The sequence below is a fragment of the Eretmochelys imbricata genome, chromosome 23, assembly GCF_965152235.1.
Source record: "Eretmochelys imbricata isolate rEreImb1 chromosome 23, rEreImb1.hap1, whole genome shotgun sequence".
In the NCBI taxonomy this organism is placed as follows: Eukaryota; Metazoa; Chordata; order Testudines; family Cheloniidae; genus Eretmochelys; species Eretmochelys imbricata.
This window is the reverse complement of record NC_135594.1, coordinates 7,452,186-7,471,574: the sequence shown is the minus strand read 5'-3', so window position 1 is coordinate 7,471,574 and position 19,389 is coordinate 7,452,186. Positions and strand designations below refer to the sequence as shown.

Below are 19,389 nucleotides of genomic sequence, written 5' to 3'. Positions count from 1 at the left end.
CAGCGTGTTAGGTGGCGACTGGAGGAGCCCGCGGAGTGCCAGGAGCCAGGTCTATGAAGACATGGGGATGGGGTCCTGAGTGACGTGTGTTCCCTGTGCCCACCCGCCCCAAGGCTCAGGACTGGCTGCCCTCACAGCTCCCCTGTGGGCACAGCTGGGAGCTGCAGGCAGCTGGTTACCCCATCCCGGACAAGGGGAGATTGAACCTACCTCCTGGAGGAACCATATTCCCGGCCTGCAAAGAAAAAGCAAGGGTTACAAGTTGGAGATGAAGCCTCTGTACTGGTGGGCAGGGGTTTAGGAGATGCAGCTGCCCTGTGGGCATAATAGCTCAGCGGTCAGGAGAGGGGTAACCTGACTGCTCTGGAAAGTGGGACAGCCCTTTCCAGCAGCTTTAGGCTGGGGGAGGCATCTCTCAAAACTTGTGCTGATTTATTGTGAACTAAGTGAGAAATGCAGGGGATTCAGCCAGCGGCGCTGGGGAAAGGACGTACTGCACAGTACCAACCTGACCCTGCAGGAGGGGAGGGTAACCTGACTCACCGTCCCACTGACACCTATGCGATCACTGGCGAGCGCCAAGGCAAACAACATGCAAGTGTCTGCAGCACGGCGGGCTATGGCAGCAGTTTCATTACCTTAGCAGTGTAAAGGTCTGTCACTCAACACCACAACCGGTTCTGTGTGAACACCAAAGACTCACGCACTGGCTGGCTACATAACGCAAGGACTGGGAAAAAATGTCGATTCCAATTAGGTGTGCGCACACTGCATACATGGCAGCCAGATTTTCCCCCTAGCAGTATCCATCGGGTTGGCCTGGACGCTCCCTGGGGTCACGCCTTCACGGTGCTCAATATAGGGCCATGCCGACCTACCATCCCCTCAGTTCCTTTTTGCCAGCTACTCCGACAGAGGGGTAGGAGGGTGGGTATTGTAATGAACATGAGCAACACATCTCGAAGAACAATAGTTAAGAGAAGGTTAGTAACTTTTTTCTTCAAGTGATTGCTCATGTCAATTCCAATTAGGTGAACCCTATCCTTAACTTTTGGAGGCGGGGTCGGAGGTCAAAGGTTCGCTGACTGAAGCGCTGCTCTACCAAAGGCTGCATTGTCTCTGGCTTGTTGGGTAATTGTATAATGCAAAGTGAAAGTGTGTATTGACCAGGTCGCTGCTCTGCATATTTCCTGGGGTGGAACATGTGCCAGGAACACCGCTGATGAGGCCTGTGCCCTGGTGGAGTGTGCTGTAAGCAAAGGGGCAGGTACCTTCACCAGGCCATAGCACTCCTGGATGCATGGATGTGATCCACGACAAGATCCTCTGGGAGAAGACTGGAAGCCCATTCATTCTGTCTGCTATGGCAACAAACAGATGAATGGACTTCTGGAACGGTTTCATTCATTCAATGTAAAATGCCAGTGTCCAGCGAGTGAAGTTTCTGCTTCCTGCTGCTTGAGTGCGGCTTAGGATAGAAAACTGGGAGAAAGATGTCCTGGTTGACGTGAAACTGGGAGACAACCTTGGGAAGGAAAGCCAAATGTGGCCTGAGCTGAACCTTGTCCCTACAAAACACAGTGTAAGGAGGCTCTGATGTTGAGGCCTTAAGTTCAGACACCCTCCTGGCTGTTACTGCTATCTGAAACGTCACCCTGTATGAGAGGTACAGCAGAGAACATGTTGCCAGCTATTCAAAAGGTGGCCCCATTAGTCTGGAAAGGACCAGATTGAGGTCCCAGGCCGGGACTGGCTGTCAGATGTGTGGATATAGCTTGTTGAGACCTTTCAGGAAACGACTGACCGTGAGGTTGGCAAAGATCGACTGGCCCTCTGCACCTGGATGGAAGGCAGAAATGACAGCCAAGTGAATCTTTACTGATGACATGGACAGCCCCTATTGTTTGAGGTGGAACAGATAGTCCAGTATGAGGGGAATGGACATGAGTGTTGGAGACGGACGGTGTTGCACTGACCAGATTGAAAATTTCTTCCACTTGGCCAGGTAGGTAGCCCTCGTGGAAGGTTTCCTACTGCCGAGGACTTGTCTGACCAGGTCCGAACAAGCGAGCTCCATTGGGTTTAGCCATGGAGCTTCCACACCGTGAGATGCAGTGATTCAAGGTTCGGGTGCTGGAGACAGCCATGATCCTGAGTTATCAAATCCAAGAAGAGTGGCAAGGTGATTGGGGCTTCCACAGACATTTCCAAGAGAGATGTGCATCAGTGTTGACGGGGCCAGGCTGGAGCTATCAATGTCACTGAGGCCCCGTCCCTCTGAACTTTGAGGAGCATCTTGTGAACAAGAGGGATGGGAGGGAACGCATACAAGGAGGTGGCCCTCTCAGGAAAGGAAGAACGTGTCCATAATGGAGCCCAGGCTGTGGTTCAGGAACGAGCAAAACTGCTGACATTTCTTGTTGCATCATGTGGCGAACAGGTCTATCTGGGGAAACCCCCACCGTTGAAAGATGGAGTGTGCAACATCCAGGCGCAAGGATCACTTGTGGCCATGGAACGACCTGCTGAGATAGTCTGTACTCCAGGGAGGTACAATGCTTCCAGCTGTATCGAATGAGTTTTGCAGAAGTCCTACAACTTGAGGACTTCCTGGCAAAGGGGAGAGGAGCGTGCATCCCCATGTGTTTATATAAAACATCGCTGTGGTGTTGTCCATCATAACTGATACACATTTCCCTTCCAGATAAACTTGGAATGTCTGGCATGCTAGGCGGACGACTCTCAGCTCTCTGACGTTGATGTGGAGAGCGAGCTCTGCCTGAGACCAGAGACCTTATGTCCTGAGGTCTCTCAGATGTGCACCCCACCCCAAGGCTGACACATCTGTCACCAGTGAGAGGGATGGCAGAGGCCTGGTGAAGGGAACCCCCCACACATACCACCTGTGGGTCGAACCACCACAGGAGGGAGTCAAGGGCTGGATGAGGCAGAGTGACGATCTTGTCCAGATTGTGCTGAACCAACCGATATACCGAGGCCAGCCACGATTGGAGCGACCAGAGTCTGAGCCTGCTGTACCCACATAGGTACAAGCGGTCATGTGTCCCAGAAGCTTTAGGCAATTCCTTGCAGTTGTGGTAGGGAACTGCCTGAGATTTCAAATAATGTTGCCCAGGGCCTGGAACCGCGATTCCGGGAGGTATGCCCTGGCCTGCATGGAGTCCAATACCGCCCCTATGAACTCTATTCACTGGACTGGGGACAGAGTTGACTTTTGCACATTCAGAAGAAGGCCCAGTTCGTCGAAAGTTGCGGTTATGAACCCAACTTGGGCCTCCACTTGCTCTCTGGAGCAGCCCTTGATCAGACAGTCGGTGAGGTATGGAAACACCTGTACCTGTCACCTGTGCAGGAACGTGGCCACAAATGTCATGCATTTGGTAAACACTCAAGGCGCCACTGAGAGGCCAAACAGGAGGACTGTGAAATGGTAGTGATTGTGGTTCACCACAAACCTGAGGTACCTTCTGTGGGACGATGTGATTGAGATGTGAAAGTACACGTCCTTCAAGTTGAGGGTGGCATACCAGTCCCCTGGATCCAATGAAGGAATAATGGAGACCATGCGAAACTTCAGTTTTTTCCATGAACCTGTTGAGCTCTCGCAGGTCTAGGATGGTCCTGAGGCCGCCTTTGGCTTTTGGTATTAGGAAATACCAGGAATAGAAGCCCTTGCCCTTCAGCTCCTGAGGAAACTCTTCTACTGCCCCCAGCGATAGGAGCGAATGCACCTCCTTTATGAGGAGTTGCTTGCAAGAAGGGTCCCTGAAGAGGGACGGGGAAGGGGGGTGGAAGGGCCAAGAATTGGAGGGAGTATCCCCCTTCTATCGTGCGGAGCCCCCAGCAGTCTGATGTAATATGGGTCCATGCAGGGTAGAAAGGGGACAATCTGCTCAAGAAGGTAAGGAGGGGTGGATCCAGTGTTCATGCTGGTGCGCCGTCCTCGACTGCGCCTTCAAGAGGTCTGCTTCTGGCCTGAAGACTGCTTCGACTGGCCATAGCCCTGGCGTGAGGAAGGGTGGGGCCTCTTCCCATCATTCCTATTCCTCCGCCAAGAGCCATCCCATCCATTCTGTGGCTGGTAGAACCACGGCAGAGGTTGCAGCCTGAAATGTTTCTGCTGTGTAGCGGGGGTATGCAGGCCAAGGGATTTGAGTGTGGCCCTCGAGTCCTTCAGGCTATGGAGCCTTGTGTCTGTCTTTTCTGAAAAAGGGCCGAGCCTTCAAAGGGGAGGTCCTGGATGGTCTGCTGGACCTCACAGGGGAGGCCAGAGACTTGCAGCCAGGAGCTCCTCATCATGGCTTCCCCCCTTGCATCGTGCGGGTGGCTCCAGCAATGAGCTTGCCCTCCTCAACCAGCACAGACAACTCTGCGCGGAAGTCCTGTGGCAGCAGCTCCCTCAAATTTGGCCATCACTCCGCAGTTGTGGTAGCTGTATCTACTGATAACGGCCTGTTGATTTGAAATGCGGAGCTGCAACCCCCACATCGAATAGACCTTCCTGACAAACAGATCTAATTTCTTCACCTTCCGATTTTTTGGGGAGGGTTAGCCGCGTCCCCTACCAGGGAATCTGGTGGAGGGCACATATAAAGGTGCTCATACCCCTTTGAGGGAACAAAGTACCTCTGCTCATTCCTCTTCGCTGTGGGAGGCAAAGAGGCCGGGGTCTGCCACAAGATTTTAGTGGCCTCTCTGATCGTTTTAATAAGTGGCAGGGCAATGCAGGAGGGCCCGGAGGGGGCAAGAAAGTTGACCACAGGGTTCGTGTCTTCTACTACCTCCTCCGCCTGGATCCCTAGGTTCTGTGCCACCCCCCCTAAGCAGTTGTTGCAAGACCCTGCAGTCTTCCAGGGCTGGGGCCGTTGACATGTGCATCACTGCTTCATCCGGTGACAACGAAGACAAAAGCCTGTCTGGCAGTGGGTCGTGCTCCCTGCCCTCGGCGCCAAGGGGGTCTTGTGGCGTCCGGTGTCCTGGTGCAGTCCCCGATGGGAAGAACGGTGTGGCCACAACAGGTGGTGCCATGGAAGTCGGTGCTGTGGATGCCGGTGCCACATATACCGTAGCCGCCGACATTGGAGCCATGGCAGCTGACTGCAGTGGTCGCTACAGCCAATGCCCCCAGTCCGACAGCGTCGATGATGGCATAACTGATGCCAAGGCCACCTGTGATGACCTGGAATGGGACCTCTGGCTCTGTCCCCGGCTCTGATGGAACACCCAGGGACTCCAGAATAGCCACTGGAGTGGAGCCTGCCATTGACCCGGCCATGGTGGCGGGTAGGGCTGCCAATGGCACCGGGATCTTCTGCTCCTCCTGGAGTGATACAGCTCCACCTCCGAGGACTCCATATAGGAGGACCACAGAGGAGCGGTGCCCATTGGTGCCGGTGATCAGTGCCGGGGGACTGGTGCGGCTCCCCTGCATGGGTAGCTGGTGCCGGGGAACAATGTGCAGGAGATGGTGATTGCTGCCCCATCATCACCGGCTTGCCCCTCAACGGCACCGAGGGTCACACTGGCCCTGGTGACTTGTCCCTCCTTGGAGGGGAGGATGGCGCTGTAAGCTCCAGCAGGTCCCTTGCCGCCTCTAGTGTGGAGGGGAGCTGCCGCTCTCGGCTGTGGCGGGCCAGTGAGCAATGAGGGTCCGGACTCGAGTGGCTCCCCATGAGGGAGGAGTCGGCATGACAGTGGTTGGCGGTGGGGCTGAGGTGGCGTGGCCTGGCCTGACACGGGTCACACACCCAACCGCTCCTTGGGTTTTGCTGGAGGAGAGCGGCTCCTCTCCAGCCTCCTCTTCTTTTGGGGCACCGGAGACTGAGATTGGTGCCTCCCTGTGGCCTGTGCCGAGGCCTTGTGGGTGGAGCCATGGTGGTGCAGAGGATCTCTCAAAGAGCCCTTCCTCGGCACCGGCTTGCATGCCAGCGCACTCCGCACTGACGAGGAGGTGCTCGGGATTGGCTCTGCCAAGCCGGGGTCCAATTGAGGGTGGAGTGCAGCCTCCATCAGGAGGCTCTTGAGACACTGATCCCGGTCTTTAAGGGTTCTGATGGCTCTCCCCAAACACTTCAGACACAATCTGTGCGGTTTGCTCCTGGGCATAGACTTGCCACAGTCCTCGCAGGCTTTAAAACCCAGGGACCGAGGCATGCCCCAGTGCCGGGAGAGCATTGGCGGGGAGGGGTACCCCCAAAATTAAACCTAGCGAAGAAACTACCTATTTATCTTACCACAACAACTACGATAACTATATACACAATTTATAAAAAAAGACACTGCAAGAGTGGAGACGCTTGCCGAAGCAAGAGCTAAGATGTTCTGGCTAACCGTCACTGGCGGTAAGAAGGAACTTAAGGGATGGTGGGTCAGCATGGCCCTGTATTGAGCGCCACGAAGGTGCAACCCCAGGGGGCGCCCAGGCCAACTCGACGGATACCACTAGGGGAAAAATCTTCCAGCTGCCGTGCATGCAGCACGCACACACCTAATTGGAATTGACATGAGCAACACAGCCTGGAGAACTTTTTTTTAAATACACAGGCCAATATTTTCAGAAGTAGAAGCCTGAAGTGTGGCCCTTCAGCCCACATTTAGGCATCTAAGGGTGGGATTCCCAGAAGCTCCCACGTGATTTCAGAACAGATGTTAACGACGCCCTGGACTCGTCTCTCTCAGAACAGATGAGCATTTTGAGAGTGACACATCTGAGTAGAAAAACTGCTGTGTAAGCTCTGAAATTCTCTGAACACTTAGCAAACTGCGGAGTCATGCATGAGCCATCCAGTTCAGCAACTGGAGATGAACCAAGAAGCAGTTGGCTAATAGGGAGATCAGCCAACTGCTCTGGGGAAAGGACGTACTGAATGGTACAGGCCTGACCCTGAAAGCTGGGGAGGGTAACCTGACTCTTGCAGCCCTACTAGCCAGATGGAAACAGAACAAGCTAATTACACTTTTAAACTTGCACATACAATCAATATTTTTTATTCTTATTAATCTTGATTTAGCTCTACCCTCTGAGGCACCTGGCATTGGCCACTGTCGGATAGGATACTGGGATAGATGGACCTTTGGTCTGACCCAGTATGGCCGTTCTTATGTTCTTAATCCCTGGCGAAAAGGGAAGTCCTGGGTACAGCAGGCTCCCGCTCGGGTGCTGGCCCTCCAGGGGCATGAGCCATTAGTGAGGCTGGAAGCTACCCAAATGGCACTGTTCCCCTAGAACACCGCACACCACGCTTCCCCCTCACAGACACCTGGACCCCTGAAGAGGCTGTTCTAAGGGACTGCAAGAGTCTGACCTCGAGGGTACTGGGAGTAGGGGTCTCCCACTGGCCTCAAAATCACTGGCCACTTCTGAAGATTTAGGCCCTAATCTCTGGGAACCCAGCCAGTGTCCAGAGCACATGCTGAGGATGAAGAGTGACATCTGCTGGACTCATGCAGCACTGAGTCACCTTCCAGCCTAGCCCACGGCCACTGCAGCACCATCCCAGTGAATGCTGGAGCAAGGAGCAGCTCTCTCTCCAGTTCTGCAGACAGCTAGCTCCCAAACAGCAGCTGCTCCCTGTGACACTGGACTCCATATGCTTTATGAAAATATGCTTATGATTGTGAATATGATGTAACTGGAATATGCTCTATGCAAAAGGTCTCTTGAAAGGTATCATTACAGAGCTTATGATCTACTGAGTGTGGTCATCTTAATTTGTTTGTATGTGTTATTTCTATGTCTGGAGTGAGGGGAAGAAGATATAAACTTGTTTCAGAGTAACAGCCGTGTTAGTCTGTATTCACAAAAAGAAAAGGAGTACTTGTGGCACCTTAGAGACTAACCAATTTATTTGAGCATAAGCTTTCGTGAGCTACAGCTCCGATGCATCCGATGAAGTGAGCTGTAGCTCACGAAAACTTATGCTCAAATAAATTGGTTAGTCTCTAAGGTGCCATATAAACTTGTATTACTGATGTAAATATATTAAGTGGAAGCCATTAAGGGTGCTTCAGAATCAATGAACTGTAAATGGCTCTGTTTACTTGCAAACCTTCCTGTGGAAGAGCAGGCCAGTCCAGGAAGAATGGGGTCTCACAGGACATGTGACCATGTCACATGATACTAAAATTCATCTTAAATCTGGTACTTTTCCATTTAGAAGGGGGGTGGGGACCCAGAGAGACAAACTATTCCCACCTTGTGCCAAAGCTATAAAAGGGGGTGGATCAGGACAAGGGAGGTCCCAATCATGAGAAAACCCCTAGTTACCACCTGAGATGGCTGCTGGAACTAGCAAGGACTGTATCAGGGGAAAGGATTGCGCCCAGACTAGGAAGGAGTCTAGTCTGTAAAAGAAGCTTATTGGAACATCTCTGAGGGTGAGCTTTACCTGTAATCAGTTTCTTAATGTATTAGGCTCAGACTTGCGTGTTTTTGCTTTATTTTGCTTCGTGACCTACTTTGTTCTGTCTGTTATTACTTGAAACCACTTGAATCCTACTTTTTATACTCAATAAAATCACTTTTATTAGTAAACCAGAGTAAGCGATTAAATACCCGGGGGAGCAAACAGCTGTGCATCTCTATCAGTGATATAGAGGGCAGACAATTTATGAATTTACTCTGTATAAGCTTTATACAGAGTAAAACGGATTTATTTGGGGTTTGGATCCCATTGGGAGCTGGGTGTCTGGATGCTGGAGACAGGAGTATTTGCCGAGCAGTTTTCAGTTAAGTCTGCTGCTTTGGGGGCATGGTTCAGACCCTGGGTCTGTGTTACAGCAGGCTAGCATGTCTGGCTCAACAAGGCAGGGTTCTGGAGTCCCAAGCTGGCAGGGAAAACGGGCCGAGAGGTAATTTCAGCACATCAGGTGACAGTCCCAAGGGGGGGTCTCTGTGATCAAACCCATCACGCTCCCTGCCCCCCAGTCTGTGCCTGCCCCACTCTCTGTCAGCACAGGAGTCACTTGCCCAGGCGGTGCCAAGCAGCGGGTACTCACTGTATCGTGGGGACGGGGAGCGGCTCTGCCTGCTGTACTGCCTTTCCCATTCTTCCCGCTCCTTTTCTCGCCGCTCTCTCTCCCTGCAGAGAAACAAGAGGGCTAAGCGCACAACCTGCAGAGAACATGCCCAGAGAACAACAGGGAAAGCAAGAGAGTTTACTTCATTCGGATCTTCCGGGCCATAGCTCGCAGCTCGTCTTCTCGCTCCTGAAAGAGAGAGGCACGGATCAGCCAAGCTCAGTGTGAACCCCCAAACACACACACTCCCCTCAGCACAGCAGTGCTCCCCCAACTTCACTCCCCACCTCTGCCTACTGAGTCCCTGGACCATCACCACTGTGGATGCTAGCTCTGCTCTCAGGTAACACATCCATGAGCGCTCCTAACCAGGCAGAGGGGTCTGCAGGGAGAGGCCGTTCCAAATGGCCAGACACTCCACCCAGGGGTGTGAAATGGGAGTAGTGGCGCAGCCCAGTGATTAGAAGCAGAGGCAGACCCATGTCAGGGTGCAGCTGGGTCACGTACCTGCCTTTCATGTTCCTGTTGCATCATCTTCTCTTGTGCTGCCTTTTTGTCAGCTTTAACTGAGAGACAGAGAGAGAGATTTTAAGCAGCTGCCACAAGGCCAGGCCAGAGCGGCAAGTGAATTGCATAATGAAACTGGTCCTGCTTACACTGCCTGTTGAGAGCCTTCTGCATTCGCAACTTCAGCTTCTCCTGTGGAGTCAGCTTTGGCTACGAGGAAAGTTAAACAGAGACATGTTAAGGGAAGGCACAGGGACATCGGCACTGCCAGACAGGATCAGATCCAGAGGCACTCTTGCCGAGGAGGGCATCTCCTACACCAGATGCCTCAGAGGAAGAGACAGGAAACCCTGCAGCAGACAGATGGGGGAGCAACCTGCCCCGGCAGGTCTCATCCAGATCCTTGACACCTAGAGATTGGGTTAGGCCCTGAAGGAGATTCTCCCCCCTTCTCCCCCCACTTCCAGTGTTCTGTGTTGTGTTGACTAGAGGAACTCAGGATATTCTTGTCAGCCACAGAAATGGCCAGTCCTTATTGCATCTTGCCAAGTTTTTGGCCTCAGCAATATCCTGTGTCAAGGAGTTCCACAGACTGTCTCTCATATTCTATTCAAAAGGATGTCTTCATCAGTTTTGAATTTTCACCTTCTAATTTCATGGAATGTCCCCTTCTAATGCTGCGAGGCAGGGAGAAGCTCCCAATCTCCCTTCTTGACCAGTCAGTAATTCATAGACTTTCTCCTGTCGCCTCTTATTCCCCTCCTCTAGAGGAATGTCTACCCTACGGCCAGGAGGTGAATTTGTAGACATACTCAGGCTAGCTTTGGTTGAACTTGATCAAAACTAGCTTGAGTAACAATAGCATTGAAGTCACAGCAGAAGGGGTGGAGGCATAGGCCAGCTGCTCCGAGGGGCCAAGGTAGCTAGATCAAATCTACCTTAGGTATATCTACACATGCTGCAATCCCACTTCCAATTGCAGTGTAGACATACCCTAAGGGAATAAAGCCAAATCTTTTCACTCTCTCTAGCCAAGAGTTTTTCTAGGCCTTTGACCATTGTTACAGATTTGTAGATTCCAAGGCCAGAAGGGACCATTGGGTATAACCCAGGCCAGGGGACGGCCCAAAAATAACTCCTAGAGCAGAGCTTTTGGAAAACCATCCAATCTTGATTTAAAAATGGCCAGTGATGGAGAATCCACCATGACCACTGGTAAGTTGTTCCAGTGGATAATGACTCTCACTGTTCCCGTCTGAATTTGTCTAGCTTCAACTTTCAGCCATCAGACCGTGTTAGACCTTTTGCTGCTAGATGGAAGAGCCAGTTATTAAATATTTGTTCCCCACACAAGTACTTGTAGACTGTGATCAAGTCCCCCCCTCCTCTGAACCTCCTGTTCTAGGGTATCCTGTGTGAGATAGGGTGACCAGTCTGCACCCCTGTTAATCTCTATCCGATCCTTTGCACCCTAGCCCCTGGTTTGTTTTCCTGGCTGCAGCGGCATACTGAAGAGGGCTCTGTTAGGAGCTGCCTGCAATGGTGCCCGGGTCTCTGGCCTGACTGGACACCACATTTACATCACTCCAAGGTGGGCGAGGGGGAGGACAATGTACTTTCCTGCCTTTTTCTGGGAGCACTCTCAGGCTGTGTGTTTCAAGCTGGGCCTCTCAGCTCTGGGGAGCTGCCCTGTGGACAGGCATCCAGAAACAAGAGGCTTCACTGGTGAGAATACGCAACTCAACTGAGGCCAGCAGGGACCCACTCACAGGCAGGCAGGGGCACCCAAAGTAGGGGCCAAGGGCCACTCTCCAGTTGGTTCTAGCGTAGATGGGGCGGGGAGCTGGGCAGAAGCTGCTGCTCCTCTAACAGCCACAGGACTGGAGGAACTCAGCCCAGGCAGCCACGTCTGTTCATGCAGCCGGGAGGAGACCAGCACCAGCAACACTCCAGGGGCCTGCTGGAGTGTGCAGCTTTCAATACCAGCTAAGGGAAACCCTGCAACTCATGGCCAGCTAGCAGCCTTAGGGCCACAATTTGGGCTCCCTGGAGCAAAGAAACCCAACCCCTGGAGCACTCCTCTGATTTAACACCCTCCGACCCCACACGGAAATGTGACCTGGGCAGCTTTAACGTGCCTTAAGTTACAGGTTACAGACCGGTACTCATGCCACAAGTGTGCCCAGGCTTTGACCCCCCCGAATCTGCCAGCGGCATGGGACCACTGCAGTCCTTCAGGGTAGGGCCATGGAAGCGCTCCCATGGCAAGCCAGATCAACCCACAATGGGGCAGCTGATACTAGACTCCTGCTACGCTCGGCCTAGCGCTCTCCTGACCGTTGGCCCCACGAGTTAGCACAGGTAGGACCAGAGAGAACCCATGTGGCAGCACCACGACTCTGGGGACAGCACTGATCTCTCACAGGGATTCTAGCCAAGGAAGAGTGTGTCTGACACCTGCAGTGCTGCGGAGCCCTGGCCACCCTAGCCCAGCTCCATTCATGGAGGGCCAGGCTGGCCAGGGCTTCACCTCCATTGCCCGCTGGCGGAAATGCAGAAGCTCGTCCCCAAGTCTTATTCCCTGAATGCAAGAAGTTAGTCCACCAAGACTGAGCATGTGGATTGCTGCTGTTGGCCGTCAGTCACGTTGATTGACATTTCCCCAGTGCTTTAGCAAATTTGATCCATTAGCCCAGCGTATTAAGCAGACAAGAAAACATATTTAACAATTGCCTTGGGGCTAGAACCAGCTCCCCACATTCAAATCATACCAAGAAGGTGGCTGGCCTATATACACCCCTCCCTCGCTGCTTTCTGATAGACAGCACCCATCTGACAGCCTGAGCCCTAAGGGTCACACAAAGGCTCCCCATGGTGGTGGTGGCTTGGAGATGACCTGCAGAGCGGCAGGCAGAGGGAGGCCAGGGTAACTCCAAGGGCACTCCCTCTCTTGCTTTGCAGAGGATCCCACTGCACACCCCCACACAGGCACCTTGCTTCCCTAGGGACCATCTTGGGATCTAGACCACCAGGAGTTCATTGGGTGCCACTCCTTCCCAGACACATGGAGGGAAGCCAACACCCTGCTGCCCATTCCTGGAGAGCCAGTGTGCGCCTGGATCCCAGGTAGGAATGCAGTGACGTGCTTTCCCTTCCTATTTGGGATCTCAAGGACACAAGGGTCAACAGAACACAGAGTGCCTCTCTGCATTGCCGGCTGACTTGGCCATGAAATGGCCTTTGCAGAGTACAGCAAGGCCCCCTGCTTCTAATCCAGCACCTCTCCCTCCATGTCTGGAGCTCCTTCCTAGGGGCTTCATCTGGAGTCAGGGCCATGCAGGCTGGGAGGGCCATGCTTTAGATCAGGAGCCTAACCCTAGGTCAAGGTGCTCCAACCTGCCGCACAGGAACGGGTAGCAGGCTCCAGAATGATGCAGAGATCCCACAGTTGCGAGGCCCGGAGTCCGAAAGCACCAGGAGGTTTGTTCCAGGAACCAAACAGCTGGGACGGGAGGATGTGTCCTGGCCCCAGCCCCCTTGGCAGTTCAAAGCACCTTCTCCTGTCAACGAGTCTCCGACAGCTCCTATTGGCGGCACTTTGTTTACTACTTTGTGCACCGGCACAGAGGCAGCCAGTGGGAGCAGTCACGAGACACTCGCCGCAGAGCAGCCCAAGCCCCAGACCGACAGGGTCTGGAGAGCACAGCTGGCAAGGCAGGGTGGGTGTTAAGCTGCCAGGGGGACTGACGCACCAGGCTGGTTTCCAGGGGCGGCAATAATCCCAGAACTTGGCACTCTTGCATTCTAGCTTAGTCAGTGCAATAGAGGACATAGGTTCATCCACTTACAGGGTCACTGAAAGTGGGGGATCTGGGTTAGCCCCCGTACCTGCCAGCCCCACCCCCCACGCTATGGACTGGCTACTACCCAGCGGACCGGGGTCTTTGTGTAGCCAGTATAAGGGAAGGTGTCTTCTGTTCCCAGGAATTCAGCGAAAGGGACAGTGACCCAAAACCCATCGCCACATGTCACTCAGAGCTGAGACTGCTCCGTTAACCCCCTCGCTCGGAGGCAGGGTTGCTGCCACTTGCCTATGCTGGCTGCCATTCATTCTCAGTTCTAAGGAGCTACTGGGCTTGGCGGGCCTGCACCTTGAGGAGAGGGCTCAGGATTTCCAGCCCAGGGACAGGGGACTTGGGTTTCAAACGCAGTCAAGGAGCCCTTCATTCAGACAAGTCCCTGCATCTCCTCACTCCCGTGAACTACGGGGTCCCTTAGTTTGTTCTGCAGTGATGTGAATTAAACAGGTGAGGTTAAATTCTTACTGACTTTGGCAGCTCCTGTCTCTTTACCACCAGCAGTGTCAGCCCTAGAGGGGGAAAAAGAGCTGTGATCAGAAGCATTGTGGAGCAGATGGGACGCCACGTCCTTGTCTGGGAGAGTGAGAGGCCCAGCACTAACCTCCCCCATCAGACATGGGCAGACCAGGCAGCTCACGCAGAGCTCGGCATTAGTCTCCTTCCTGTACCCACACTCCCGGGTGCCAGCGCTCCCCAGGGCGGGGGCAGAAGAAGCCCCTTCTGCTGCAGGGCTCAAGGCCAAACACAGCATGCAGAAGGGAGGCCAGGGGGAACAACTAGAACGGGGTGGCCTTCCCTGAACGGGCCCGGCTCCACTCACTCACTTTTTCAGTTTCTCCCCCACAGCTGGGGAAGCTGCAGGCCTCAGCAGTTTCTCTCTTGCTGGAGAAGCTGATCTGCTGCGGCTTCGTGAATCACTGGGACTCCTGCTGCTCCGACTGCTACTCCAGTGTCTCCCCGCTCGGCCGCTCCGGCGATAGCGCTCCCCAGACCGGGAATGGCTCCTAAGAGTGCCAAGGACATAGCCAAGGACCGCAGGCTTCCAAGCCTTCCCTATGCCACAGTGCAAGCCAGCCTCCCTCCCCCACCGCACATGCCCTGGAAGCGGGGCAGTAGCATGGCATTAAGGTTGACAATCCCACAGCTGTGGATAACTGCGGGAAGTGCTGTTGTCCACCATAGCCCCATCCAGAGGGTCAGTGGCCTCCAGCCAGGGCTGGAGCGGTTCCTCAAGGGACAGAGAAGGGAGGAGGAACCCAGGGTGTAAAGCTGCCATCTGACGCCCCACCCAGCCCTGTCACTATCTCTGCCTCCAGAGGCGCCTTCCTGCAGGTCACAGCAGCACATGGTCCCATTGCAGGGTGAACAAGCCATGCCTGGAAATTCCTGCAACCCCCCACTCTCCCCACCCGGCTCACTGAACAGCTCCAGGCGGGACTCACCTGGACCTGCGACGGGAGCTGTACCGGCGGCCCCGATCAGGCGAGTGTGATCTGGAGCGGCGGCGGCCATCCCGCGAGCCCCCTCCGGAGTAGCGCCGGCTCCTGCTGCGGGAGCGGGAATACCGTCGGCTGTGGGAGCGGCGGTACCGGCTGGACCGGTGGTGGTGCCCACTGGCTCGGTGAGAGCGGGAGCTGGAGCGGGAGCTCGAAGAGGAGGAGGACGACGGGGAAGAGGAGGAGGAGGATGAGCGTCTCCTATAGAGGATCAGAGACAACGCAAGCCATTCACGCAGAGGGCAGAGATGTGACACGGGGGTGCCGAAGAACTGGAGCATCATGGCGCGCCAAGATCCCTGCCCTCCTCTTAAGTAGCACTGGGCAGACTCAGCCCCTGGCCTCTGCCCCCAGCTAGCACAGCCAGCCAAGAAGCGGGCTCGGCATGAAGGAGGAACAAGCACGTTGCGACGGTTGTTACCAGCTCTTCCCCCAGTCCAGCTCCGAGACAATCTCAATACAGCAGCTCTTCAGAGCCAGGAGACAACGGCAAGTGGACTGTGGGGCCACATGAAGGCATCAGACAACCGTCCCCTCACTGCCGCCAAGATCCCTGCATGCTGGCCCAGGGGAGGGCTAAGGAAAGGACAGCAGTGCCCCCAAATGACTCAACAGCATGTTCAGTGCCCCTGCCCCCCCAGCAGCGTCCCTGTGCTTGAGCTGCGGAGAGGACCCTGTGGACCAGTCCCTCACACTCTGCACCATCAACCTCTGTGGCTAGCAGTTCCACTCCAGTCCACAGGGGCAGGGCTTACACATCAGCGGCTGCAACACAACTGCCTGCTGCCCAATTCACTCGTGCACAGTATGAGAGCATCTGGGGGTGTCCATGGCTCACTGACAGGGGGAGCCCCCCCAACAGGAGGGGCTAGGGGCTCAGTAACTCATGTCTATCCTTCCGCTACCAGAATCCTCCACCATCCATTCCCCCTGGGGGCCCACAAAGGAAGGCTGCAGGGAGAACAGTGGGGCTCAGGCCTTTGTGCAGCCAGAGGCTGTGAAGGCTCATTAGGCTAGAAAGGCCATTCTGGTCTTGCCCGTCTGCCCCAGAAGACTCTACAGAGGACAGGGCTTGCAGTGACTTCCATGGTCCCAGAGCAGGCAGGGGAAACCCAATTGCGATGGTACAGGCTCAGTGCAGGTTTGGTTACACCATCCTACCACAATGCTGGGGAAAAGCCTGAAGTCTTATCACTCCCCTCCCCATTAAAGGCTGAGACCATGCCGATGCCTGGGTCCTTCAACGAGGCCTCCGGCAAGGTACAGGCTCCACACCGGGCTCAGCTCTGGCTGGCACAGCGAGTTAGGAGGGAAGTGGTTCTGAGAAAGACCGTCGGGAATGCTGGGCTCTTCTCACAGCCCCCCCATGGCCTCACTGCCTAAGACAGGCAAGCGGCTTTACAGCCCCCCATGCCCCCAGCACGTCCTGAGGGCTGGGGGAGTGGACCTTCACCTCCTGCAACGTGGGCCATGAGAAGGCTCAAACGTGTGACGACTCTCTCATGGGGCAGAGCTACCGGGGCCAACCAGGATTCTGGCTCCTGGCAATGCTGCAGGGGGGGCACTGAGAAGGGCAGTAACGTTAGGCAGTGCCAGTGCCATGTGCCAGCCCAAAACGCCAGGACATGCAGTTCCACCTGAAGGCACCAGCCAAGGGCTCTGCAGAATGTCTGCAGCTCTGGCTCCCTACACAGCCTTGGCCAACGGGGTGCAGATGGAGCCTCCGGCTCAAGCTAGTTAGCCACAGACACACAATGGCAATGATGCAGCCACAGCCCCAAGGCCAGGCACTAGCTTGGTCTATACAGTGCATACGAGGCACTTTACAACCCTGTGAGCTCTCAGCCTGCACTCAAATGCCCTGCTCATCTGGAGAGGGAGTTGGGACAGGCCAGTACGCTGAGAACAGGGCCAGGAAGTGCCTGGGCACAGGAGGGGAGGGGAAGTACAGCAATTCGGGGGTGGAGGGTATGGGTCAGGTGAGGAGAGGAAAGGAGAGGAGAGGAAGGGATATTGTGGGCAAGTAGAAGAGCTGCCCCTTTCCAGCTGCCAGATCCCCCATGTCATAGAATCTCTCTCCCTCACTGATGTGCCAGGTCCCTTCCCTGGGCCCCAGGACAAGCTGCCCTCCCAGAGTTCCCCTCATAGGTTGAAAATAGGGCTATTCAGGGCCTTCCAGGCACCGTCTACCCAAACAGGCCTCTTGCTCAGTCTCCTGGAGAGTGCCCCCAACTGGCCACCCCACACAGCGCTTGGCCAGCCTGTGGACAGGGCTGAGAACGAAATGGCAGCTGGAAAGGACTGGATGCCAAGAGCTCCCACTGGACAGGGTCTCCAAGCAGGGGCAGCTTGGCTTGGTGCCCATTGGGGGCACAGAGGGTGCAGGCCGATCGCGTAGATGGGCCGTTAGCCCCTGCTGAGTCTCTGGTGTTAAGGTTTGGGAAAGCGAGCCAGACGGGGGAGTTACCGACCGGGAGGAGGCGCTATGACCTGCTGCAGCGCTGCCCTGATGCACTTGGGTGGAGCGCGGCTTGCCAAGGGAGACGGCTTTCCCGGGGACTCCTCCGGCTTGAGCAGCAGCTGCTTCCTCGTCACTGCCCCCGAAACTGGTGATGAACGTGATCTTCTCTTCTTGGCCCGGGGAAGGCGAGCGAGAGCGTGAGCGGGATTCGGAGCTGGATTCTGAAGGCGACCTGGGAACAAAGTGAGAACAGGAGGGCTGCTTCACGGCGGGAGGTGGAATGTGCCAAGAGCTCCCCCAGGGGGGCAGCACACTGGGGTGGATGCAGCTTCTGGACCCCTGCTGGACCTCCCAAGGGCTGCAGCAGACCCAGCACGTACCGTAGCACCTGCTCCAGCAGGAGGTGACCTTTCCCCAGCCCAAGGGCCCCTCAGAAACAGCCAGAGTCTGTCAACTACAAGAACCCCCCCCAGAGACTGTCGCTGCAGTGGCCTCTCCCGCAGGACGGGCAGAGGCACAGCAAACCACTCCTGCCATGCCCAGCAGCTACAAGCACTCACCGTTTGTAGGGATCGTACGTGGGGCTGTCTCTCCTCGCATAGCTGCAAAGAGAGAGCACGTTAGGGAGAGCCTGTGGCAATGGCCAAAGAGAGATCCAAGGGGCACAGCCTGCCATGCGGCCAGCAACCAGGCGCCCTGCGGAGTGACCAGCTGGCAGCACGGCCATGCCGCTCACCCTCCCTAGGGCCCCACTCAGTGCAGGACGCAGGGCAGAGCTACTCCTCTTGGGTTTAACCCACCCCACCAGGGTCGCAGCCCCCCCCCCAGACCTCATCTGCCGGTACAAGCAGGAGGGTTAGTGAGGGAGCCAAAGGCCTCTGAATGGAGCAGAGGCCTCTCCTAGAGAGGGAACGTAACCCTGGTGCACGCGGCCTGTACTGGCTCTACATGGAGGTGAGAGCACAGAGGTACCAGCGGTGGCCCACAATGCGTTACCTGGGCTGCAGGGGCCGGGTGGCAGGGCAGCGGCAGCCGCGGGGCTCGTGAGGGGTGGGGCTGCGAGCCCTGGACCCACAGGGCAACCCGGCCGGACCCCTCTGCGCTGGGCAGCTGGGAACCTCACAGACCCCCGGCATGCGGGCCAGCCTTTAGCACACAACTGAGAGGGGCACAGCTGTGTGCTAATTGGGCCGCATGCGTCCTCGGAGGTTGAGAACTGCTGCTCTAGCTCTTTGTGATGCAGACAAAAGAAGCCTGTCAGCCTATGATGGTTGCAAATTTATCAGTTGCATCAGAATTGGTTCTGGATTTAACTAAAGCCCAGGAAGGAAATGTTCCTAAGTTTGCGTCTGCTAGGGAGAAGGACGTTGTAACTAGGTCGCATCCAGTTAGTCCCAGGGACCAGGCGATGCTGGTGCTTCTTCTCTGCTTGTTGCTAGTGTGTTGCTGGGTAAAGATATGACAACTCTCTTTAATCAGGTTGATATAGCCAGGGCACAAGGAGAGCATGAAAGTGATTTAACTGTGTTACCCACCAACATTGTGGAAACTTGTAACTAAGTTACTATGTGTAGAGAGCCATGTTGCCGGTGAGGAAAGCTGCAAAGGGAAGGAGAAAGCCTCTAACTATGGAGTCTAGCAGCTTGCCTAAAAGGGGGTTGTGTAAAAATCCTCCTAATGGGCCAGTGGTGATTCTGAGTGTAAGTGAAACTTAGAAGGAGGTGGTGGTGGCTCTGCAGAGCAATGCTTCTGTGGAGCAAGATAAACGTGAATTGTTGCTTAAAGACGCTCCTAAGGAGAAGAAGCCTCATGGTAGTTTTTTCAAGCAGTTTGCTGTAACTGAGGGGTGTGCAAGTGAATTAACTGATATAGATCAGGATGAATTTCTGTCTGTAGAAGGCAACAGTTGATTGAGAGATTTATTTCAGTTCCTAACAGCCAGAATTCTTCTGTTGAAAATGGATCCGCTGACTTTGCTTTAGAAAGACCCAGTGTGAATAACTTAGAGAAGGCATCAGATGGAATG

At 54.9% G+C, this 19,389-nt stretch overlaps 1 protein-coding gene across 4 annotated transcripts in view; it reads right to left on the bottom strand.

Moving 5' to 3' along the window:
- Positions 1–19,389, bottom strand: part of CLASRP (CLK4 associating serine/arginine rich protein) — a 40,375-nt gene that overhangs the window by 572 nt on the left and 20,414 nt on the right. For 3 of the 4 annotated variants that reach the window (XM_077840721.1, XM_077840720.1, XM_077840722.1), the window contains 10 exons: positions 17,924–17,965; positions 17,374–17,595; positions 14,849–15,103; positions 14,231–14,410; positions 13,876–13,915; positions 9,696–9,756; positions 9,547–9,605; positions 9,182–9,228; positions 9,019–9,101; positions 211–235 (listed from right to left, as the gene is read on the bottom strand). In XM_077840721.1, coding sequence (XP_077696847.1) covers positions 211–235; positions 9,019–9,101; positions 9,182–9,228; positions 9,547–9,605; positions 9,696–9,756; positions 13,876–13,915; positions 14,231–14,410; positions 14,849–15,103; positions 17,374–17,595; positions 17,924–17,965 — 1,014 coding nt within the window. Of the gene's footprint in view, positions 1–210; positions 236–9,018; positions 9,102–9,181; positions 9,229–9,546; positions 9,606–9,695; positions 9,757–13,871; positions 13,916–14,230; positions 14,411–14,848; positions 15,104–17,373; positions 17,596–17,923; positions 17,966–19,389 lie in introns of those variants that run through there. The other variant, XR_013348661.1, reaches the window with a different exon arrangement.